Below are 25,526 nucleotides of genomic sequence, written 5' to 3'. Positions count from 1 at the left end.
TCCTCACCAGGGTTTTATACTGCAGAGGGAATCTGATGTCACTGCTGTCAGGGTGACACCCAAACCACCAGGTCACAGCATGTACCCTGTAGTATCTTTTTGACTTTCATTTCATTTGTATTTAACACAGTACGATTGAATGTTGATGTGCTGAACAAGTATGATGCTTGATCAAGTATGATATGTACAGCGCATTGTACTCTGGGGATGCTCTCAAGCCTAAACGGTCCCCTAAATGGATATAACTAGTTTTGTACAGTCTCTTTAATAAATTGTAATCATTTCTTACTTTATAAAAGTTTTAAACCTCTTTCAAAGAAGTTATTGTTTGGCTGTAGAGTGTGCACAGCGCCTTCACTCCAACAGTTTGCAAAGGAAGGAGGAATCGGATATATATATATGGTACCCCAACCACAGTTGAGTGATCAAGGAGGAATGGGAGATATATATATATATATATATATATTATATATATATATATATATATATATATATATATATATATATATATATACACACACTACTGGTCAAAAGTTTTAGAACACCTACTCATTCAAGGGTTTTTCTTATTTTTTTTACTATTTTCCACATTGTAGAATAATAGTGAAGACATCAGAACTATGAAATGACACATGTGGAATCATGTAGTAACCAAAACAGTGTTAAACAAATAAATAATATATGTTATATTTGAGATTCTTTAAATAGCCATCCTTTGCCTTGATGACAGCTTTGCACACTCTTGGCATTCTCTCAACCAGCTTCATGAGGTAGTCACCTGGAAAGCATTTCAATTATTAGGTGTGCCTTCTTAAAATTGAATTTGTGGAATTTATTTCCTTCTTAATACATTTGAGCCAATTGGTTGTGTTATAACAAGGTGGGGGGGTATACAGAAGATAGCCCTATTTGGTAAAAGACCAAGTCCATATTATGGAAAGAACAGCTCAAATAAGCAAAGAGAAACGACAGTCCATCATTACTTTAAGACATGAAGGTCAGTCAATACGTAAAATTTCAAGAACTTTGAAAGTTTCTTCAAGTGCAGTTGCAAAAACCATGAAGCGCTATGATGAAACTAGCTCTTATGAGGACCGCCACAGGAAAGGAAGACCCAGAGTTACCTCTGCTGCAGAGGATACGTTCATTAGAGTTAACAGTACCTCATATTGCTGCCCAAATAAATGCTTCACAGAGTTCAAGTAACAGACACATCTCAACATCAACTGTTCAGAGGAGACTGCGTGAGTCAGGTCGAATTGGTCGAATTGCTGCAAAGAAACCACTACTAAAGGACACCAATAATAAGAAGAGACTTGCTTGGGCCAAGAAACACGAGCAATGGACATTAGACCGGTGGAAATCTGTCCTTTGGTCTGGAGTCCAAAATGGAGATTTTTGGTTCTAACCGCTGTGTCTTTGTGAGAAGCAGTGTGGGTGAACGGATAATCTCCACATGTATATTTACCATAGTGAAGCATGGAAGAGGAGGTGTTATGGTGTGGGGTTGCTTTGCTGGTGACATTGTCAGTGATTTATTTATTTAGAACACTTAACCAGCATGGCTACCACAGCATTCTGCAGGAATACGCCATCCCATCTGGTTTGGGCTTAGTGAGACTATCATTTGTTTTTCCACAGGACAATGACCCAACACACCTCCAGGCTGTTTAAGGGCTATTTGACCAAGAAGGAGAGTAATGGAGTGTTGCATCAGATGATCTGGCCTCCACAATCACCGACCTCAACCCAATTGAGATGGTTTGGGATGAGTCGGACCGCCGAGTGAAGGAAAAGCAGCCAACAAGTGCTCAGTTTATGTGGGAACTGTCTGGTTTGCTTAATACAAGGAATTTGATGTATAGTATTTACTTTCACTCAAGTATGACAATTTTGTATTTTTTTCTGCCACTGTCCTTAAGTACATTTAAAAATAGATACATTTCTACTTTTACTCAAGTAGAATTTGATTGGGTGACTTCCTTTTTTACTTTGAGTCATTTTTCTTTATTTTTTTCCTTCATTATTTTCCCCTAACCACTCCTTCCCTAATTGGAGTAAATTAATGTCACTCAAGTCATTTTCTATTAAGGTATCTTAACTTTTACTCAAGTATGACAATTGAGCACTTTCTCCACCACTGTATAGGACCCCAACCACACTTGAGTGATAGAGGAAAGGGAAGCATACAGTGTGTGTATACAGTGCCTTCGGGAAGTATTCAGACCCCTTGACTTTTTCAATATTTTGTTACTTTACAGCCTTATTCTAAAATTGATTAAATCGTTTTTTCCCTCATCAAGCTATACACAATACCCGATGACAAAACAAAAACAGGTTTTTAGAAATGTTTGCAAATTTATAAAATATAAAACACATACTAAAGGACAACAATAACAAGAAGAGACTTTCTTGGGCCAAGAAACGAGCAATGGACATTAGACCGGTGGAAATCTGTTCTTTGGTCTGATGAGTCCAAATTTGCGATTTTTGGTTCAACTGCTGTGTCTTTGTGAGTTTGGCCTTAGTGGGACTATCATTTGTGTGACCTAACACACCTCCAAGCTGTGTAAGGGGTATTTGTCCAAGAAGGAGAGTGATGGCGCTGCATCAGATGACCTGGCCTCCACAATCACCCGATCTCAATCCAATTGAGATGGTTCGGGATGAGTCGGACCGCAGAGTGAAGGAAAAGCAGCCAACAAGTGCTCACCATATGTGGGAACTCTTTCAAAACTGGTGGAAAAGCATTCCAGGTGAAGCTGGTTGAGAGAATGCCAAGAGTGTGCAAAGCTGTCAAGGCAAAGGGTGGCTCCTTTTAAGAATCTCAAACATAAAATATATTTTGATTTGTTTAACACTTTTTTTTGGTTACATGATTCCATATGTGTTATTTCATAGTTTTGATGTCTCCACTATTATTCTACAATGTAGAAAATAGTAAAAAAAAATGAAGAAAAACCCTTGAATGAGTAGGTGTGTCCAAACTTTTGACTGGTAGTGTACATGGACCCCAACCACAGTTGAGTGATTAAGGAGGAAGTCAAGTTAAGCTGTGAGGCTGCCCGTCTCGTTCTCTCTGCTGCGTCTCTGATAACACCCACATCGGCTGTACTTATAGCCTGTTGTGTCTATCTACAACACTCAGACACTAGTCTGCTCTGGGCCTACTACAGTAGGATACATATCATCTCTCTGTATATGACCAGAAGGACAAAAGCTAACAACGCCTTGACACATTTTGATGGCAGAAATGTTTCTGGAAAGTCTCATCATTCATCCACACACACCCCCACAACACACACACACCAAAGTGTAGATTAAGACATACGAACAACCAACCAACCCTAACTTTAAACGTTTTATTAATAATTGAGGAAATTGGTAACTTGTTTTTTTGTTGTTGACCAAAACAACAGTTTGGTAGGAGTGTTGTGTACAGACTGGTAAATAGTGGGCCAACTCAACAAAGTGCACTCAGAACACTCATAAGTAGACATCCATATGTCCAAATCTAACTGCATATATACACATTTCCCTGACCAAGAGAACAATAACATGTTATTCAATTTAACATCAGTGATTCTCAAAAATTGGCTGCATTTTCCCCATTCAATAACACACACCCAGATATTCACTGTGACTTGCTAAGAAAAGTCCCACAAACAGTTAGCTAACAGAACTGAACAGTTAAATGTTAATTGAACCGTTCCGAACAGTTAACAGAACAGTAGAAAGTGAGGTTCTGTAGAGGATAAACTCTGATTGACCAAACACAACTCCAGCCTCATTCAAAAACAAACAGTTCTCATGTCATTATATCAAGGCCACCTCTGAAAGTTCTCCAAATACAGGTCGTTTTGAAAAGTCACCCGTTAATGTTAATTCACTATAATGCCAAGAAGCTATAGGTGTATCAACATTTCAGTTGGTAAGAAATGCTTTTAGGTGACTATAAGTCAATCATTCAGCCACACTTTTCATTCAAATTTCTTTGGCCTAATGTAGCAAGTACTGTATATACAAGGTTTTATTTGTATCTGTCTGTCCATGCATCTCAGTACTTAATAAACACATATGGGTGGTTTCTCAGACACAAATCAAGCCTAATGCCGGACTAAAAAACAAACTCAATGGAGAATCTCAATTGAAAATGCTTTTAAGTACAGGTTTAGGCTGAATCTGTGCCTGTTAAACTGTCCCACAGTGAGACTTATAGGCATCTTTAGTCACATAAGCATTTAGCCTCAAATCACACATTCTACACTCAGGGTGAGGTGGTCATATGTCAAATATGACATTTCAAGTCATAACTCTGAATGTTGAGCCAATAATATCGTTGAAAATAAATATCAATATTGTACAGAAAATGCACTTGAGCAAGGCATTGTTGGGTAATTCAATCTCACGGTAGTTTCCCCGTATTTTTTGCAGCCCCTCACAATCGTAATGAGTTAATGACCTTTTACTAAATGTCTCCATTTTGGTATTTGTTTCATTATTGATGTAGTCCCAAAACATTTTGCATGTCAGAAATCAAGTTAAGATGTATAAATATCCAAATACATAAATACAGCCGGTATGATGGAAAATGGTTCATACTGGCTGTATTATTTATGTACATCTTGAAAACTTCATTGCTGACATATTTTGTGACTACATTATCAATGGACTAATGAAACAACTACAAAAAGATACATTTTGTGGGTGGAGTTTTCAATTAAAACACAATGGTGTGACCAGAAAGTCAAACTTCTTCCTCCGGATTCTGAGATGGGGACATCAGTGAGTGTGTTAATAAAAATCTGACCAATAGCTAACATCTTGACAGGTGAGTCTCCAGGTACATGGTCAATCAGATATGAACGATAACATACCTAACAATGACAAAAACTCCACTGTGAGATGATTTAAGAAACAATGTTTCGAGGTCTGTGTTGTTTTCTAATTGATTTTAAAAAAACATTGAGGTTGAGATGAATGGTTGGATGTCTAAATTACACTTTTATATCGTTTAATTTACCTGTACTTTATTGGTCACAACATGTAGTAAAACTTACGTTCTCTCCATATCCCCTTTTGCTATTTTGAGGGAAAATCCTGAAAACGAACAAATCGGATGTTATGTGATTTGAACACTGCACTATTGTAGTGGCACGCAGAAAGGTTGATACAAGTTTGCATGACCCCTGACCCCTAACCATCACCATCTCAAAGTGATTATGATTTTTAAAAACAAAGACTGCTCAAAACATCTATTTCACTCTTTGTACTACTTATTAGAAATATTGTATTCATTGCAAAACATTCACATATCTAAAATCTTAAAGTATTCAGCTTATTTTCCTAATTATGCTCTATTCTCTCCTTGAGATTTCATTCAGGGACTGGGTTAAACAAAAATATCTTTATATAAAATAAGAGGGCTTGTTTCCATTCCACCAAAATAACTGCATAAACAGGGAAGATACTGGCAGTAATAACATGTGAATTGCAAAGAAACAACATGTTTTTCATAAGCCTACCACCATAACAATGCACATATACAAATGAAAAATGTTAGCTAATATTATAAACTTTATTCATTAAGAAGTACAAAGAGTGAAACGGGAACGTTTCAGAGACTTATAAAAACATATCTGAGATTAGACATTTAACCACATGTAAACATTATAGCTGTGTTGTGGCGTTGCTCTTCTCTCCAACGCTAAATTTAAAAAAATTAAAGACACTATGATAACAGTCCGAGGGGAGGGGCGGGGGGGGTCTGGGAGAAGCAGGAAGAGGGAGGGGGACTAGAGCAGTCTTGTGGTTCTGAACTCTTTTCAGCCGGCGATTTTCTCTATCTCATCCAGATCATCTGTGTCCAGCTTCTCGATCTTCTTATCTATGGATGGTTAGTGAGGATAAGGTCATTGTTAAGATTGTCACACTGTTGGGGAGGGTTTTTCAGACATGATTTAGCCTAGTCCTGGACCAAAAAGCAAAGAACAATCTTCATGGAAAGTGCTTTTCTAGTCCATATTAGGCTTAATCCTTGTCTGGGAAAACAGACCTCAAAGTTTGAAAATCCTTTGGGAGGTAGCTAATTTTATTTGAAAGGTCAATAAATAAATGATTTATTCAGACATCCTGACTTACTGAAGTGATCCTGGATCTTGTTTAGGACGTTCATGCTGAACCTGCTGTCCACCATGTTGATGGCCAATCCCCGCTTCCCAAAACGACCCGTGCGGCCAATCCGATGAAGGTACGTCTCGTTGTCCGGGTTACCGTCTCTGTCCACCGGCAGGTCAAAGTTTATCACCACGGAAACCTGCTCCACGTCAATACCTGGAGGGAGAGTCAAATGGTCAGATTAGAAGAGGTGGATGGACACACCAAACATAGAATTCGTGTACAACATATCCAATAATTACCCAGGTGAAGAATACTAAAAATAATTAAAATGAAGACCCGTGTATTAATGTAATGTCAGTCTACGTCCACGTGAAGAAGAGTTGAACACTTACTTTTTAATCACGAGCTAAAAAGGGCCCTCTCCTTAATGTGAAACTCCTCAAGGTATACCATTAATAAACATGATCAAAACCATCTGGAAACATTACAGACTGGGCCTTTAAATAAAGACCAATAGATTGATTGGTTGAGTTACCTCTGGCACAGACGTTGGTGGTGACCAGGACCTTCTCCTTTCCATCTCGGAAGCGGTCGATGACAGCAGCTCTCTGCTCCACCTGCATCTCACCACTGAGCAGCGCCACCTGGTGTCCCTCCCGGGACAGCTCCCCTGCCAACCACCCCGCCGTTTTCCTGGTCTGAGCGGGAATGAGACAAGAAGGATAAAGTACACAGAGAGAAACAGCACATCCCAAATCCACCCCCTAGCCACTGAAAAGGTAACCCGTAGCTCCTAGTGTAGATCTGAGATGATTAAATAGGTACCAGGCAGCATGGTAACAGCTTCTCATCTTGCCATGCTGCTTACATCCATTAACATTATCAGATTTAACTCCTGACAGTTGTGAATTAAACATTTCCTCAACACTTACCTGTGGCTAAGTAACACAGTGTGCACTCACCGATCTACAAATCCCCTTACTAAAACAACTTACTCATGATCCCGTTGATTAAGTGGAATAACTCACATGACAGAAGATCATAGCCTGAGCGATGGTGATGGCTCCGTAGATGTTGCAGAGGGCCATGAACTTCTCCTCCTTGCTGTTACAGAGGACGTAGTACTGCTTGATGGTGTCCAGCGTCTCCTCCTCCCGTTTCAGCTTGATGATGTTGGGGTCTGGGACGATGCGCTGGGCAAAGTTCCACACCGTCTCCTCAAATGTGGCCGAGAATAGCAGCATCTGGCACTGTTTGGGTAGCATCCTGAGAGGGAGAAAAGGGGTCAGTGTGGTGGGTGGGTTTTAGAACTTTACTTCCTGAAACAGAGAGAGAAGACTAAGGGGTCAATGTGTGTACCTCTGAATGCGTATACTCTGGTCCTGATGACCCTGTGTAGCGATCATGACGTCAGCTTCGTCCAGGACAAACACTTTGATCTTCTTGGGGTCGATGAACTTGAACTTCAGACACCAGTCCAGCATGGTGCCTGGCGTCCCTATCACGACCTGCTCCTGGAGCTGAGTACCTCTCGGCACTGGGGAGAGAAGAAAAGAGAATATTCCCCTTTTCACATTGTCCTTTTCACCACAGTTACAACAACTGGTGGATGATTAACCTGGTCAGCTCATTGTGATAAAACAGTCATACTAGTGTTTCTCACTCGGTTTGAAACACAGTAAAATCAGTTGAGACTTTAAAAGGACTCCGTTGTAGACTTACGTTTGTTTCCTCTGATGGCGTAGACTAGTTTGACCTCTGAGTAGTGCTTCCCCATCTGCTCAATGACCTTCCCCGTCTGCAGGGCCAGCTCATAGGTAGGAGACACACAGAGAGCCTGGGAGAGGAGAGAGGAAGGTGTTATATAGCTCATAGGTAGGAGACACACAGAGCCTGGGAGAGAGAGGAATGTGTTATATAGCTCATAGGTAGGAGAGACAGAGCCTGGGAGAGGAGAGAGAGGAAGGTGTTATATAGCTCATAGGTAGGAGACACACAGAGCCTGGGAGAGGAGAGAGAGGAAGGTGTTATATAGCTCATAGGTAGGAGACACACAGAGCCTGGGAGAGGAGAGAGAGGAAGGTGTTATATAGCTCATAGGTAGGAGACACACAGAGCCTGGGAGAGGAGAGAGAGGAATGTGTTATATAGCTCATAGGTAGGAGACACACAGAGCCTGGGAGAGGAGAGAGAGGAAGGTGTTATATAGCTCATAGGTAGGAGACACAGAGCCTGGGAGAGGAGAGAGGAAGGTGTTATATAGCTCATAGGTAGGAGACACACAGAGCCTGGGAGAGGAGAGAGAGGAAGGTGTTATATAGATCATAGGTAGGAGACACACAGAGCCTGGGAGAGGAGAGAGGAAGGTGTTATATAGCTCATAGGTAGGAGAGACACAGAGCCTGGGAGAGGAGAGAGGAAGGTGTTATATAGCTCATAGGTAGGAGAGACACAGAGCCTGGGAGAGGAGAGAGGAAGGTGTTATATAGCTCATAGGTAGGAGAGACACAGAGCCTGGGAGAGGAGAGAGAGGAAGGTGTTATATTTTATTGATTTATTGATTTATTTCACCTTTATTTAACCAGGTAGGCAAATTGAGAACACGTTCTCATTTACAATTGCGACCTGGCCAAGATAAAGCAAAGCAGTTCGACACATACAACAACACATAGTTACACATGGAGTAAAACAAACATACAGTCAATAATACAGTGAAAAATAAGTCTATATACAATATGAGCAAGTGAGGTGAGATAAGGGAGGTGAAGGCAAACAAAATATATATATAAATAAATAAAAATATAAAAAGGCCATGGTGGCGAAGTAAATACAATATAGCAAGTAAAAAAAAGTTACAAAAGTAGAGATAGTAGAGATAGAAAAAAGTAGAGATAGAAATAATGGGGTGCAAAGGAGCAAAATAAATAAATAAATAAATACAGTAGGTAAAGAGGTAGTTGTTTGGGCTAAATTATAGATGGGCTATGTACAGGTGCAGTAATCTATGAGCTGCTCTGACAGCTGGTGCTTAAAGCTAGTGAGGGAGATAAGTGTTTCCAGTTTCAGAGATTTTTGTAGTTCGTTCCAGTCATTGGCAGCAGAGAACTGGAAGGAGAGGCGGCCAAAGGAAGAATTGGTTTTGGGGGTGACCAGAGAGATATACCTGCTGGAGCGCGTGCTACAGGTAAGTGCTGCTATGGTGACCAGCGAGCTGAGATAAGGGGGGACTTTACCTAGCAGGGTCTTGTAGATGACCTGGAGCCAGTGGGTTTGACGACGAGTATGAAGCGAGGGCCAGCCAACGAGAGTGTACAGGTCGCAGTGGTGGGTAGTATATGGGGCTTTGGTGACAAAACGGATGGCACTGTGATAGACTGCATCCAATTTATTGAGTAGGGTTTTGGAGGCTATTTTGTAAATGACATCACCGAAGTCGAGGATTGGTAGGATGGTCAGTTTTACAAGGGTATGTTTGGCAGCATGAGTGAAGGATGCTTTGTTGCGGAATAGGAAGCCAATTCTAGATTTAACTTTGGATTGGAGATGTTTGATGTGAGTCTGGAAGGAGAGTTTACAGTCTAACCAGACACCTAGGTATTTGTAGTTGTCCACATATTCTAAGTCAGAGCCGTCCAGAGTAGTGATGTTGGACAGGCGGGCAGGTGCAGGCAGCGATCGGTTGAAGAGCATGCATTTAGTTTTACTTGTATTTAAGAGCAAATGGAGGCCACGGAAGGAGAGTTGTATGGCATTGAAGCTCGCCTGGAGGGTTGTTAACACAGTGTCAAAAGAAGGGCCAGAAGTATACAGAATAGTGTCGTCTGCGTAGAGATGGATCAGAGAATCACCAGCAGCAAGAGCGACATCATTGATGTATACAGAGAAGAGAGTCGGTCCAAGAATTGAACCCTGTGGCACCCCCATAGAGACTGCCAGAGGCCCGGACAACAGACCCTCCGATTTGACACACTGAACTCGATCAGAGAAGTAGTTGGTGAACCAGGCGAGGCAATCATTAGAGAAACCAAGGCTGTCGAGTCTGCCGATGAGGATGTGGTGATTGACAGAGTCAAAAGCCTTGGCCAGGTCAATGAATACGGCTGCACAGTATTGTTTCCTATCGATGGCGGTTAAGATATCGTTCATGACCTTGAGCGTGGCTGAGGTGCACCCATGGCCAGCTCTGAAACCAGATTGCATAGTGGAGAAGGTATGGTGGGATTCGAAATGGTCGGTAATCTGTTTGTTGACTTGGCTTTCGAAGACCTTAGAAAGGCAGGGTAGGATAGATATAGGTCTGTAGCTGTTAGGGTCAAGAGTGTCCCCCCCTTTGAAGAGGGGGATAACCGCAGCTGCTTTCCAATCTTTGGGAATCTCAGACGACACGAAAGAGAGGTTGAAAAGGCTAGTAATAGGGGTGGCAACAATTTCAGCAGATAGTTTTAGAAAGAAAGGGTCCAGATTATCTAGCCCGGCTGATTTGTAAGGGTCCAGATTTTGCAGCTCTTTCAGAACATCAGCTGACTGTATTTGGGAGAAAGAGAAATGGGGAAGGCTTGGGCGAGTAGCAGAGGGGAGGGCAGTGCTGTTGACCGGGGTAGGGGCAGCCAGGTGGAAAGCATGGCCAGCCGTAGAAAAATGCTTAGTGAAATTCTCAATTATAGTGGATTTGTCGGTGGTGACAGTGTTTCCTATCTTCAGTGCAGTTGGAAGCTGGGAGGAGGTGTTCTTATTCTCCATGGACTTTACAGTGTCCCAGAACTTTTTTGAATTTGTGTTGCAGGAAGCAAATTTCTGCTTGAAAAAGCTAGACTTGGCTTTTCTAACTGCCTGTGTATATTGGTTTCTAGCTTCCCTGAAAAGTTGCATATCACGGGGGCTGTTCGATGCTAATGCAGAACGCCATAGGATGTTTTTCTGTTGGTTAAGGGCAGTCAGGTCAGGAGAGAACCAAGGGCTATATCTGTTCCTGGTTCTAAATTTCTTGAATGGGGCATGCTTATTCAAGATGGTGAGGAAGGCATTTTAAAAAAATATCCAGGCATCCTCTACTGACGGGATGAGATCAATATCCTTCCAGGATACATCGGCCAGGTCGATCAGAAAGGCCTGCTCGCTGAACTGTTTCAGGGAGCGTTTGATAGTGATGAGTGGAGGTCGTTTGACCGCTGACCCATTACGGATGCAGGCAATGAGGCAGTGATCGCTGAGATCTTGGTTGAAAACAGCAGAGGTGTATTTGGAGGGCAAGTTGGTTAGGATGATATCTATGAGGGTGCCCGTGTTTACGGAATTGGGGTGGTACCTGGTAGGTTCATTGATAATTTGTGTGAGATTGAGGGCATCAAGCTTAGATTGTAGGATGGCTGGGGTGTTAAGCATGTTCCAATTTAGGTCACCTAGCAGCACGAGCTCTGAAGATAGATGGGGGGCAATCAGTTCACATATGGTGTCCAGAGCACAGCTGGGGGCAGAGGGTGGTCTATAGCAGGCGGCAACGGTGAGAGACTTGTTTTTAGAGAGGTGGATTTTTAAAAGTAGAAGTTCAAATTGTTTGGGAACAGACCTGGATAGTAAAACAGAACTCTGCAGGCAATCTTTGCAGTAGATTGCAACACCGCCCCCTTTGGCCGTTCTATCTTGTCTGAAAATCTTGTAGTTGGGGATGAAAATGTCAGAATTTTTGGTGGTCTTTCTAAGCCAGGATTCAGACACGGCTAAAACATCCGGGTTGGCAGAGTGAGCTAAAGCAGTGAACAAAACAAACTTAGGGAGGAGGCTTCTAATGTTAACATGCATTAAACCAAGGCTATTACGGTTACAGAAGTCATCAAAAGAGAGCGCCTGGGGAATAGGAGTGGAGCTAGGTACTGCAGGGCCTGGATTCACCTCTACATCACCAGAGGAACAGAGGAGGAGTAGGATAAGGGTACGGCTAAAAGCTATGAGAATTGGTCGTCTAGAGCATCTAGAACAGAGAGTAAAAGGACGTTTCTGGGGGCGATAAAATAGCTTCAAGGAATAATGTACAGACAAAGGTATGGTAGGATGTGAATACAGTGGAGGTAAACCTAGGTATTGAGTGATGATGAGAGAGATATTGTCTCTAGAAACATCATTGAAACCAGGTGATGTCATCGCATATGTGGGTGGTGGAAATGAAAGGTTGGATATGGTATAGTGAGCAGGGCTAGAGGCCCTACAGTGAAATAAGCCAATAAACACTAACCAGAACAGCAGTGGACAAGGCATATTTACATTAAGGAGAGGCATGCTTAATCGAGTGATCAATAAGGGTCCAGTGAGTAGAGGTTGGTTGGGGTCACGGCGATCCAGACAGCTGGCCGGGTAGATGGCTATCGGTAGCAAGATAGCATAGGATGGAGGTCTATTTTTAGACACCTCGTGCGTTTCCGTCGGTAGATTAGTGGGGTTCCGTGTCTTGTAGAGGGGATCAATCCAATTGGCAAAATAGATATAGTGACCCAAGAAAAAAAAAGAAAAAAAATTGTCCGAAATACTTATTAAGATAGCAGCCGATAAGACAGCTAACGATTAGCGGGCCCCAGGTGAGCGTTCAGATAACGTCGCGACGGAGGTGCCAGTTGGATAACTCCCTCGGGCAGATAACGTCGGCAGTCAATCGTGAAGGCCCGGTGGGGCTCCGTATCTGCAGCAAAAAAAAAAACGGGTCCGGATAGGTGACTGTAGCCCAGAAATGGCTGATGGAACTCCTCAGCTGGCTAGCTCCGGAATAATTTAAGTTTGCTCCGGGATCGACGTAAGCCAATAGTCACACGGTTTGCAGCTAGCTAGCTGCGAAATCAAGGTGCAAATGTCCAGAGCCTGCGGCTGAAATCCGGGGAAACTGAGAGAAAAAAAAGGCCCGGTATGCTCCGGTCCGAGTCGCGTTGCACAAAAGTGCCGGTAGATTATCGAGCTAAAGGAATAGCTGATGACCACAAAACGTGGGCAGCTGAAAAACCAACGCTAGCCAGCAAGCCGGCTAACTTCTGGGCAGCTTCAAATTAGCTTTCGGCTAACTTCTGGTTAGCTTTCTGGCTAACTTCTGATTAGCCCCTGGTTAGCTTCACTGTGGATTTTCAGATTTGAGGTAAATAAAACTTTTTTGTTGTAATTGGTGAGGCGGGTTGCAGGAAAGCTTTTGTAGTTGAGTTCTTGGATAATAAAAAAATATAAAAGATATGCGAAGAAGGTGTAAATATATATATACAGGACAAGACAGTACGAGGACAAAAATGACATCTGAACTGCTAAGCCATCTTGGTACTAGTATATAGCTCATTGGTAGGAGAGACAGAGCCTGGGAGAGGAGAGAGAGGAAGGTGTTATATAGCTCATAGGTAGGAGACACACAGAGCCTGGGAGAGGAGAGAGAGGAAGGTGTTATATAGCTCATAGGTAGGAGACACACAGAGCCTGGGAGAGGAGAGAGAGGAATGTGTTATATAGCTCATAGGTAGGAGACACACAGAGCCTGGGAGAGGAGAGAGAGGAATGTGTTATATAGCTCATAGGTAGGAGAGACACAGAGCCTGGGAGAGGAGAGAGAGGAATGTGTTATATAGCTCATAGGTAGGAGACACACAGAGCCTGGGAGAGGAGAGAGAGGAATGTGTTATATAGCTCATAGGTAGGAGAGACAGAGCCTGGGAGAGGAGAGAGAGGAATGTGTTATATAGCTCATAGGTAGGAGACACACAGAGCCTGGGAGAGGAGAGAGAGGAATGTGTTATATAGCTCATAGGTAGGAGACACACAGAGCCTGGGAGAGGAGAGAGAGGAATGTGTTATATAGCTCATAGGTAGGAGAGACACAGAGCCTGGGAGAGGAGAGAGAGGAATGTGTTATATAGCTCATAGGTAGGAGACACACAGAGCCTGGGAGAGGAGAGAGAGGAAGGTGTTATATAGCTCATAGGTAGGAGACACAGAGCCTGGGAGAGGAGAGAGAGGAAGGTGTTATATAACAGGTAGTATTAACCATCTCACCTGCTGATTACCTAAACATGCCATTAGCCACAAAACATGTAGAGGTCCTACCTGGAACCGGTACAAAAAAAAAAGCAAGCAAGCAGACAGTGTACTCTAATGAAAGTGACCCTGAGAGGTCAAGGGTCAGGGCTCAACTCACCTGTGGGAATTTGTTGTTGGGATCCACATGACTGAGCATGGCCAGGACAAAGGCAGCAGTCTTCCCCGTCCCTGACTGAGACTGGGCTATCAGGTTCTGTGGGCTGGTAGCCACGAGAGCACGGGTCAGATCAACACAGAGAGGAGACAGGAAAGACCAAGCTTGATGATTGTTCTGGTAAAACTGTTTAATGGCCAATCAGATCAATGGAACAGTTTGATATCAGTTTAAATGGAGAAGAGCAAGACCAGACAGAGAGGATGTTTGGTATTACAGAGAGGTAGACTCCACACAGCATTTCTTATGTTTATCGGCCTTCTGTCCAAACAAAACTAATCATCTCTAGTCTGTCAACTAGTTTGGGATTCAGGGAATGAATATTAACTTGATACAAAAAGCTGAGAGATGTATGTGACTGACTAAGAGGTATCAGACATCTGGAAGTGTCTGAACTGAGCGACTGACTGAAGCTCTCTGTAAACTCACGGTTCCGCGAGCATCATGGGTAATGCGTTCTCTTGGATTTTGGAGGGTCGGTTGAAGCCCATGGCGTACACTCCCTGGAGCAGCTGAGGTTTACTGTGGGGACAGGGAGGGAAACAGGAGTATTCAGGGGACATTAAAAATCAAAACAGAGAAAGATGGACACAAAGCCAGGTGCCCAGAGCACATTACATGTGCCAACAGCAAAACAGATTCTGTTCAAAACTTGTCATTTTAGTTCAACAACATTCATAACACCTTGTGCACTCTTAACAGTTCATAGGCACCTCATAGACAGCTCTTAGAATTTATAGACAGGACATAGAACTTACAGCCGTAGTTCCTCGAAGGATTTGACAGAGTAAAGCGGAGAGTTGGGATCCCTCTGTAGGACTTCTACTTGATTGGTTGTGTTCACTAGATTACTGCGTATCAACTTATTCAATAACGACTGTGCCGCCTTGTCATCTGAAAACAGTTACATTACATTTGTAGTTATTATGGATCCCCATTAACTGCTTTCTTCCTGGGGTCCAGCAAAATTAAGGCAATTTATACAATTTTAAAACATTACAATACATTCACAGATTTCACAACAGAGTGTGCGCCCTCAGGCCCCTACTCCAACACTACCACATATCTACAGTACTAAATCCATGTGTATGTATAGTGCGTATGTTATCATGTGTGTGTGTGTGTATGCATCTGTGCCAATGTTTGTGTTTCCTCCCCGCTGTTCCATAAGGTGTTTTTTTTTAAAGTGTAATTTTACTGCTTGCGTCAGTTAATTGATGTGGAATAGAGTTCCATGTCGTCATGGCTCTATGTAATGCTTAAGTATACTGTATTGATAAATTCCATTTACTTTTGATACTTAAGTATATTTCAAACTAAATACTTTGAATCTACTCAAGTAGCATCTTACTGGGTGACTTTCACTTGAGTCATTTACTATTAAGATATCTTTACTTTTACTCAAGACAGACAATGTTGTAGTGTTTCCACCACTGCTGTCATCCCATGTTGTGTTGTTTGCCTGATAGTAAACACCTTTATCGTCTTCCTCCCCTGTTTTGTCTCCCTCTCCTCCTGTCTTTGCAGGCGTTGTAGCGCTGGCTGCTGCTGTGTTTGTCGTCGTCGTTGTTGTTGTCGTCGTAGTCGTCGCCAATGCAGTGTTGGCAGTACCTGAGGGTACCATATGGTATTTGTTAGCTTGTGGTATCTCAGAACAAGTTGACACTTTTTTCAATGAAACATTTTGTTTTCACCCAAACTAGTTAACAAAAAGTTGTAAGTTCTAATCCTTCAGATCATGTGTTATGCTAAACCACATAAACCACATGTTTATAATAGGCAACATGGGATAACTTCTCTTACCATTTTCCTCGGGCTTGTCTTTGATTTGTAGGCTACCAATCTAGAAAATATAAACAAGCATAATATGGTTTTAGGATGTCCAGGAATGTTTTAAAACTGGTAATTTCAGGGCAAGGCATGTGCTGCATAAATTGGAGGGCGTGAACATGTTAGGATCTTCCACCCTGGACAGATGCCATTTCTTTACCACGTCGAAAGTCGTGACAAGAAGTACATTAAATCCGGTTAACGCTAACGAGATAGAATTGTATGTAACAGAGAACGTGGTGTCTGTCATACAATGCAATGAAAACAATTAATAGTTAGCTGATCTGGCTAGCCAAGTTAGCAAAGTAACGTTAACTAGCTAACGTTTGATAACTTGACTAGTTAATTAGCTAGCTAACGTTAGCCAAACTAGCTAGCTACAGTAGTTATGATGTGAACGATAATACGGTCGAGGGGTCATGCATGTAATGTTAATTGATTGCAATATCGGTAAACTATTTAGCTAGGTAATTAATGTCATTTGCTATTTTTGAACAGAATCCATAGTTAACGTTAACCAGCCGAAGCATAGGCCCAACGACCCGACACACTTCGCCAAAGAGCAGTTCGGCTAGAGCTTACCGATTCCGCGGCGGCTTCTTGCTCGTCCACAGCCTGGGCCCAGGAGTCTGCTGACATGATGTCCGCTGTTATTAGGTCACTCTCGTTCTCTTATCACACCACCTGATTGCAGGAGTTAACACCAACCCGATAACTGAGCTAGAAACCCTAACAAAGTGTTTCCAAAGTCTGAAAATAAACTAATATTACAATGGCGTGAAGAAATCGACTACGGAGTTCACCAGTGCGTCTGTAAAAAAGGTCCGGGTGTAGCAATTGAGACAAGAGCAAAACAGTTCCTCCCAACTGGCACAACAAAAGTGCATTCAAATATACCTTATATGGATGAGCTAATTCTGTGTAGTGCATTTAATCCCCCAAATATCCTGCATATATGAAATTATTGTTGTTCCGCTAGGGTTTCGCAAATTTTCTCCTTGAGTAGTGCAGATGGATAAAATAATTTATTTGCGGTAAAATATCAGTTTCTCACAATATGTATTTAGTACTTTACGCAGCCTCTAGATGGTGCCTTAAACATTCTGTCTTGATAACTGAAATAGGGGTTGCATTTAAGACATTTTAGGGAACAGTTTGTGACTACTTGTAGTAAAGACTACACCAGTATGAATCCATACCTATACCTAGGTAATACAACCCGATATTTCCAAGGGATGGACTGACTGTCTATCTATTGACCAGATTCAGCGTCCATTAAACCTACAGAGACCCAGAGGTCACCTCTCTGAAGCCCGTCTTCACTGATGCTACTGCTGCTGCTTCATTACATGCCGAATTGATTTCACACCTTTGCTTGGTCTCGTTCCGCTGGGATGCATGGATGGATGGATGGATGGAGAGAGACTGGGAGAGGGAGAAAGAGAGAGTGAGAGAGACAGAGACAGGGAGAGGGAGAAAGAGAGAGTGAGAGAGACAGAGACAGAGGGAGAAAGAGAGAGGAGAGAGTGAGAGAGAGGGAGAAAGAGAGAGGAGAGAGACAGAGAGAGAAAGAGAGAGGGAGACAGTAAGAGATAAGAAGACTATATTGATCAGTGTTCCCATGTCATTCATCGATGGTGATCATCAGTGTATGTTGAGTTATAGGAAGAGGAGAGGAGGAGAGGCAGGGGGGTCTGGGTCGTTCAGAGCTTTAGTTTGGAGATACATTTGGCTTAAAAGGGAGTCTGAGTTTATTGTTGCCTGCCAAACTGCGGCTGCGCTGGATGAGGTATCCATGGCAACCAAAAGTGTAAAATTAAGGTTTCAGTTCCCCCGAGAATTTTAGGAGGAGGCAAAGAACAAAGGCTACCTGTTATCACACCAATGAGACTCTATGGAACGCATTGAGCACAGATAAGACAACTGTAGATGTTGTCTGGAATGGATAATGGGAGTAGACTGTGTGTGTGTGTGTGTGTATTTATATTTTTCCAGTGCACCACATCATCATCATCATGGCCAGCAGCATACCACCCTGCATACCACTGCTGGCTTGCTTCTGAAGCTAAGCAGGGTTGGTCCTGGTCAGTCCCTGGATGGGAGACCAGATGCTGCTGGAAGTGGTGTTGGAGGGCCAGTAGGAGGCACTCTTTCCTCTGGTCTAAAAAATATCCCAATGCCCCAGGGCAGTGATTGGGGACACTGTCCTGTACAGGGTGCCGTCTTTCGGATGGGACGTTAAACGGGTGTCCTGACTCTCTGAGGTCATTAAAGATCCCATGGCACTTATCGTAAGAGTAGGGGTGTTAACCCCGGTGTCCTGGCTAAATTCCCAATCTGGCCCTCAAACCATCATGGTCACCTAATAATCCCCAGTTTACAATTGGCTCATTCATCCCCCTCCTCTCCCCTGTAACTATTCCCCAGGTCGTTGCTGCAAATGAGAACGTGTTCTCAGTCAACTTACCTGGTAAAATAACGGTAAAATAAATAAAATAAATAAATAAAATCTATACTGAGTATACAAAACATTAAGAACACCTAAATTAGTTGGGGTATGGACTCTACAATGTGTCGAAATGTGTTCCACAGGGGTGTTGACTCCTATGCTTTCCACAGTTGTGTCAAGTTGGCCTGATGTCCTTTGGGTGGTGGACCATTCTTGATACACACGGAAAACTGTTGAGCGTGTAAAATCCAGCAGTGTTGCCATTCTTGACACAAACCAGTATGCCTGGCCAGTGTTGTAGGTCGCGAGACCAGGCTACCTACCTGGAGCGTCAGGAAGCCTGGCGGGTAGGAGCGTTAGGCCAGTAACCCGAAAGGTTGCTGGATCGAATCACTGAGCTGGCAAGGTAAAAATCTGTCATTCTGCCCCTGAGGAAGCCAGTAAACCCACTGTTCCCCGGGCACCGAAGACGGGGATATCGATTAAGGCAGCCCCCTGTACCTCTCTGATTCAGAGTGGTTGGGTTAAATGAGGAAGACACATTTCAGTTGAATGCATTCAGTTGTACAACTGACTAGGTCTCTTTCTTTCACATATTTAGTGTCTCGGTCTAATCTCAGTGTCTGATACATTTGTACTCATTCTTGACTCGGTCTCGGACAGTGAGTACTCATAATTTCTTCCTGAGACCAGTGGAGTAAAAAAACTCACAATTATCAGCTTCCATTCAGTCAGCACATAAAACCGCTTCGCCAAATATAGACACTCCTTTCTGGGAATATTCAGTGGTGGAAAAAGTACCTTATTGTCATACTTGAGTAAATGTAAAGATACCTTAATAGAAAATGACCCAAGTAAAATACTACTTCAGTAAAAGTCTAAAAGTATTTCGTTTTAAATATACTTAAGTATCAAAAGTAAAAGTATAAATCATTTCAAATTCCTTATATTAAGAAAGCCAGACTGCACCATTTTCTTGTTTTTAAAATGTATGGATAGCCAGGGGCACACTCCAACACTCAGACATCATTTACAAATGAAGCATGTAAGTTTAGTGAATCGGACAGATCAGAGGCAGTAGGGATGACCAGGGATGTTCTCTTTATAATGGCATGAATATGACAATGTTCCTGTCCTGCTAAGCATTCAAAATGTAACGAATACTTTTGGGTGTCAGAGAAAATGTATGGAGTAAAAAGTACATTATTTTCTTTAGGAATGTAGTGAAGTAAAAGTCAAAAATATAAATAGTAAAGTGAAGTACAAACTACGTAAGTAGTACTTTCAAGTATTTTTACTTAAGTACTTTACACCACTGGTGACAATATCTTAACACCCTTTATATCTATTATAGACATGTTAGTACAGTGGTGAACCTATAGGCCTTCAGTGGTGAACCTATAGGCCTTCAGTGGTGAACCTATAGGCCTTCAGTGGTGAACCTATAGGCCTTCAGTGTGTGACAGGTTGGTGATGCTGAAAGGACAGCAACCGTAATACCAACGCACTAATGTAGGATAGAGCACGTTTTGTAAAACACAAAGGATCAGTGGTGTAGTGGAGGCTATACGCAGGTATAAACGTTTTTTTTCAGTGGGCATTGCTTATACTCACTTCTTAATCCCTACTGATGCATATTAAAGTAGTGTAGTGGAGGTATATGACTTATCAATTATGTAGTACAATAGAGAAATCATACAAAGTAGCCTACACAATCGCAAAGCATGTGAAATATATTCACATGCGCGCCGCGCCGCACACAAAGCCCAGTTTCAGAGGAATATCATTTGCAGGCAGCCAGAGTGTAAAACTCTCAAATGGTTTTGTCATGGAGCAGCTCACAGAAGAATGGTAGCCTGTAGGGTAGGATATATAGGTATGAAGGTAAGACCCAGATGCAGACAACGTCAAATTAACAATGGTTTAATAATCCAACAGGGGCAGGCAGGTAGGAGTCAGTAAACCAGACGTGGGGCAACGGTAGCGGACGGCAGGCAGGCTCAGGGTAGGCAGAGGGCAATAATCCAGAGGTGGGGCAAAGGTACAGGTCGGCAGGCAGGCTCAGGTGCAGGCAGAGTGGTCAGGCAGGTGGGCTCAGAGTCAGGACAGGCAAGGGTCAAAGCCAGGAGAGCGAGAAAAAGAGACTGGGGAAAAGCAGGAGCTGAGACACAAAAACGCTGGTTGACTTGACAATCAAGACGAACTGCCAACAGACAAACAGAGAACACAGGTATAAATACACAGGGGATAATGGTTTGTGTGATGTATTGTTGTCTCTACCTTCTTGCCCTTTGTGCTGTTGTCTGTGCCCAATAAAGTTTGTATCATGTTTTGTGCTGCTGCCATGTTGTGTTGCTACCATGTTGTGTTTCCATGTGTTGCTGCCTTGCTGTGTTGTTGTCTTAGGTCTCTCTTTATGTAGTGTTGTGTTGTCTGTTGTGATGTGTGTTTTGTGCTATATTTATATTGTTTAAAACCCTTTTTTATCCCAGGTCCCCGTCCCTGCAGGAGGCCTTTTGGTAGGCCTTCGTTGTAAATAAGAATTTGTTCTTAACTGACTTGCCTAGTTAAATAAAGGTGAAATTAAATTAAATAAAAAAATGGGGAAGATGGGCGACACCTGGGGGGGGGGGTGAAGACAATCACAAAGACAGGTGAAACAGATCAGGGTGTGACAAGGAAAGACCTTTCACCTGATGAGCTCTAACAGTAAATGCTAACTAAGGCAACAATGGTATGCAATTGAAAAATCTATAGGAAAACTCATTCAAAAAAATAGGATTTTTCACACACAGGGTGCCTTTCCTTCACTGGACGGGCCGTCTGGGAACTTTCTGGCAAAACTAAAGTATATCCACTTCTCCAGGCACCACTACACCACTGCATAGGGCCGATGGAGCGACAGCAGTCACACACAGCATGATGTTAAAGGTCTGATGGAAAGACAGCAGTCACACACAGCACAATGTTAAAGGACCACTACACCACTGCATAGGGCCGATGGAGAGACAGCAGTCACACACAGCATGATGTTAAAGGATAAGCAGTCCATAAACTCTGACATAATAAGCCAGTAGGTCCCAATCATAAGAATACAAAAACACAACCATTAAGCATTTCCCAATCGAAATACATCTATTACGTCCCATTGCAAAACACATTTCACGTTTAGCACATAAAGTAACCAGTGATCTAAGTTTAAAGGGCAACTGACCGTGTTTTAACTACTTTGCAGATATGAAACAAACAGACAATCATAATATCAGTCACAAATTCCCAGTTTATGCTACAAAACTACTTTATAAGATGTTTTAAAAATAGGTTATATTTTATTCCAAATCCCATAACGTAGAGTAAGGCATTGTTGTCAGAATAGATGGATGCAGTTCAATGCATGATTCATATAACTCACCGATACATTTCTTGGTAGTACAAAACATATAGCTATCAGGTTGTAAATCCCAGCTGGCCTGGTACATCGTCTGCTGCCTCCATTCAGGATGCACTGGTTCAGCTTCAATGACTCAATATTCTGGACAGAAACAAACGTAACCAAGGCTGGGAATGTCAATACAATCAAATTAGGAAGGACAATGATCACAAGTTAGTCATAACGTGGCTAATAGACTACCATATCTATTTATGTAGCTAAGAACACTGAGCCTGATGTTACCTAGATAGCTGCTAGGAGGATGTCATGTCATGCCATTGGAGGAGTGGGTGAATGACTAACTTTTGCCCCTCATTTCCACTCATGTAAGAGTGCAGAACAACTGATGAATTTACAAACAGGAAACACCCGCTGAATATGACTGGTGTCAGTAAACATAGGCAAAACAAAAAGAGCTAGTTAGTCAAGAACACTCTAGATAATAAATATAAACAGCCTAACCAGCTCTGCTATTGGCGAGTAAAATGAACGAGGTCACTGTGGTTTTTGCTCTGACATGCACTGTCAACTGTGGGACCTGATATAGACAGGTGTGTGCCTTTCCAAATCATGTCCAATCAATTGAATTTACCACAGGTGGACTCCAATCAAGTTGTAGAAACATCTCAAGGACGATCAATGGAAACAGGATGCACCTGAGATCAATTTTGAGTCTCATAGCAAAGGGTCTGAAAACTTAAAAACCTGTTTTCTCTTTGTCATTATGGGTTATTGTGTGTAGATTGATGAGGAACATTTTTTATTTAATCAATTTTAGAATATAGCTGTAACGTCACAAAATGTGTAAAATGTCAAGGGGTCTGAATGCTTTCCGAATGAGGTGTATATGTGACAACACTTTGTTACATAATTGTTATTGTTACTAATGTTGAGCTCCCGTCCTGCACAACCAGTTCTAGCCTGTTCTGTTCCCTTCGATCAGTGGCAGCCAAAATGTTTCACCTGAAACCCCATTGTTTCCACAATCATTTCTGGGGACCCCATTTTTTTCACCCTGCAAGAACTTTACACGACCCCACCCCACGCCAAATCTAATGGCACTACTTTAAAATCGGTACATTTCGATTTTTACATCAACAAATAACATTCAATTCATTACATTTTCATCTCTTATCAAAATGAAAAAAAATCAATAAATGCATTTACTCAATAAAATTGTATTTTCCAAATGACCTTTCTCAAAAACGTTTGTATTGTCCCATACAATATTCTTTCCTCTTCATTTTTAGTTCCTAAAAACTAGGGGTCGCGACCTCGACTTTGAATACTCTTGCCTTAGATGCATCGTGGCGGTCCATGGCTGTTCTCAGTCTGCTAATGAATGAGAATCAAAGGGAGGCTGATCCTGTAAACTGTGTGCAGGTCCCTGTGGTCAGATAGCAGGGATTAAACAGGATTTTCCTCCTCAAACATCTGCTGAGTCCCAAACGGTACCATATTCCCTATACAGTGCATTACTTCTTATCTGGGCCAATAGGGCTCTGGTCAGAGGTTGTACGCTATATGGAATAGGGTGCCATTTGGGACTCAGCCCTCTACTGCTCTGTTCCTGGAAGACATTAGCATGCAGAGTCCATGGTCTCTCTCTTTCTCTGTCTCTCGCTTACTTTCTCTCTCTCTCTCTCTCTCTCTCTCTCTCTCTCTCTCTCTATCGCTCACTCTCTCTCTCTCTTTGTCTCTGTCTCTCTTTTTCTCTGCCTCTCTACCTCTCTCTCTCTCTCTCTGCCTCCCTCAGAAAACTTGCACACCCACGCCAGAATTAAAATGCTTATGCAGAAGTTGTTTTCTGTCTTAGAGAGAAGAAAGAGGGAGAGAGATGGAGAGGGAGAAAGAAATAGAGAGAGGGGGCGGGAGAGAAAGAAGAGAGAGATAGAGAGAGAGAAAGAAAGAGAGAGGGGGGAGGGAGAGATCAGGGCTGGTTGTTATTCCAGAGGCTTAGTGAAAGAAGCGACCGGTGCATACTGGACATCACCATGGAATTAAAATGGCTATACAACATCCCATAATAGATAATGTATTAGCTAGGGTTTTCACCAGTAATCTTCAGTTGGCTACATAGAGCAATGTTGCACACAGAAATGCATTGCATAGACTGGACATGCATCTCTGTACCACATGATAGAGAATTATTATTCCCATTCTAATCATCACCTCTATTTGCAAGATTCTGAATGATGAATTGTCCCATAGTGAATACTGAGCATGTTCTTGGTTCACCCGACTGAGGGACTACTTGAACAGGGGAGAGTTTCCACAGTCCTGCTAGTTTTCACTCCTGCCTTTGAAACAGTGACTGATGTAGACCTGGAAACCAGGGAAACCAGCACAGCAGACCTCCTGGACTGGAATCGGCCACTCCCAGGTTATCAGGTGGGTTAGGTGCTTATAGTAATATCCAGGCAAACAGAGTCTGTAGACTGGAGTATCAGAGGTTAACTGGGCTTTAGTTTGTAAGACGAGTTATTTCATTCAATAAGATCATTCATCACATACCTCATGGGGGCCAAATAGCTGGAGGTTCTTTGAAAAGATTCAAGGTTCCTTCAACCCAGACGAAGGCCAAAGTTGATTCTGTTGAGGCTCCCTGTCTTCTTATGTTAGTCAGATTCATGGCTCTGCTTCAAGGTCTTCGCTCAACAATTTTCAATTTCCTAATCATTTATTGATACTGTACTACCAATCAAACTGTGCATCAATAATGTAGAGGATTCAGTGTAGTCGTATAGCTGTGTTGAATCACAATGTGTTGTGTCTGTTGTGTTCGTCCAGCCACGCCTGCAGACATGCTGTGTGAGTCACAAATGGCATCCTATTCCCTATATAGTGCACTACTGTTGACCAAGGCCCTATTCCCTATATAGTGCACTACTGTTGACCAGGGGATGTAGGGTTCTGGTCAACAGTAGTGTGCACAATGTGAGGAATAGGCCGCCGTTTGGCACGCATGCATACAGTACAGTGAGCTATGTTTAGTTGCCCCGTGGTCTGTGGAAACATCACATGCATGGCTCTTATCTGTTTCCCTGGACTGAATGGAAGAGGAGCCTCAGCAGTGACATCACCTAGCAGCTAGAGAACACTGATAGAGGGTTCTCATGTTCCTCACGATTCTCTCCTGTGATTGTTCTTCTTTCTAGAACGGTTATGCAGAAGTGAATGATTGGTCAGATTGTCAAAGGAGGAAATGGATACAAACCCCAGCCGACAAGCCGGAATACAAAACAAGAGATCAAATGGATAAGAAGCTAATAAAATAAAAAAAAGAGCAAACATATAGAGAGTTACACATTGAGAAATAAAAATGTGTTGTACATAAAAACATCTTCCATTGTCTTAGTAGATGTACACACTCCTTGGCTTCATGACTCAATATCCATTGTCTTAGTAGATGTACACACTCCTTGGCTTCATGACTCAATATCCATTGTCTTAGTAGATGTACACACTCCTTGGCTTCATGACTC

The 25,526-nt window shown here is 42.4% G+C and overlaps 1 protein-coding gene and 1 long non-coding RNA gene across 2 annotated transcripts; both read right to left on the bottom strand.

The window, feature by feature from the left end:
• Positions 1–3,348: 3,348 nt before the first annotated feature.
• LOC129851488 (ATP-dependent RNA helicase DDX19B-like) lies at positions 3,349–17,011 on the bottom strand. The gene is made up of 12 exons (XM_055918064.1): positions 16,745–17,011; positions 16,136–16,175; positions 15,809–15,943; positions 15,091–15,226; positions 14,762–14,854; positions 14,276–14,378; positions 7,843–7,957; positions 7,480–7,657; positions 7,149–7,386; positions 6,656–6,818; positions 6,142–6,333; positions 3,349–5,887 (listed from the first exon to the last, which is right to left on the bottom strand). Exons 1-12 carry the CDS (start codon positions 16,799–16,801, stop codon positions 5,826–5,828), a joined length of 1,512 nt encoding a protein of 503 aa, XP_055774039.1. The 5' UTR covers positions 16,802–17,011; the 3' UTR covers positions 3,349–5,825.
• Positions 17,012–20,518: 3,507 nt separating this feature from the next.
• LOC129851487 (uncharacterized) lies at positions 20,519–24,830 on the bottom strand. The gene is made up of 2 exons (XR_008758976.1): positions 24,556–24,830; positions 20,519–22,143 (listed from the first exon to the last, which is right to left on the bottom strand). It is a non-coding gene; the product is annotated as an uncharacterized LOC129851487 (long non-coding RNA).
• Positions 24,831–25,526: the final 696 nt, after the last annotated feature.

This window comes from Salvelinus fontinalis, chromosome 3, assembly GCF_029448725.1.
Source record: "Salvelinus fontinalis isolate EN_2023a chromosome 3, ASM2944872v1, whole genome shotgun sequence".
In the NCBI taxonomy this organism is placed as follows: Eukaryota; Metazoa; Chordata; class Actinopteri; order Salmoniformes; family Salmonidae; genus Salvelinus; species Salvelinus fontinalis.
The sequence above is the reverse complement of the archived record's forward strand: the minus strand, read 5'-3'. Positions and strand labels throughout refer to the sequence as shown.

Coding starts and splice junctions, on each gene's coding strand:
- LOC129851488 (XM_055918064.1), bottom strand. CDS start 16,801: ATGTCAGCAGACTCCTGGGCCCAGGCTGTGGACGAGCAAGAAGCCGCC. Junction 15,227..15,808: donor AGGGGAGGAAGACGATAAAG/GTGTTTACTATC, acceptor AACTGTTTTCAG/ATGACAAGGCGGCACAGTCG. Junction 6,819..7,148: donor AGGCTATGATCTTCTGTCAT/GTGAGTTATTCC, acceptor ATTCCCGCTCAG/ACCAGGAAAACGGCGGGGTG.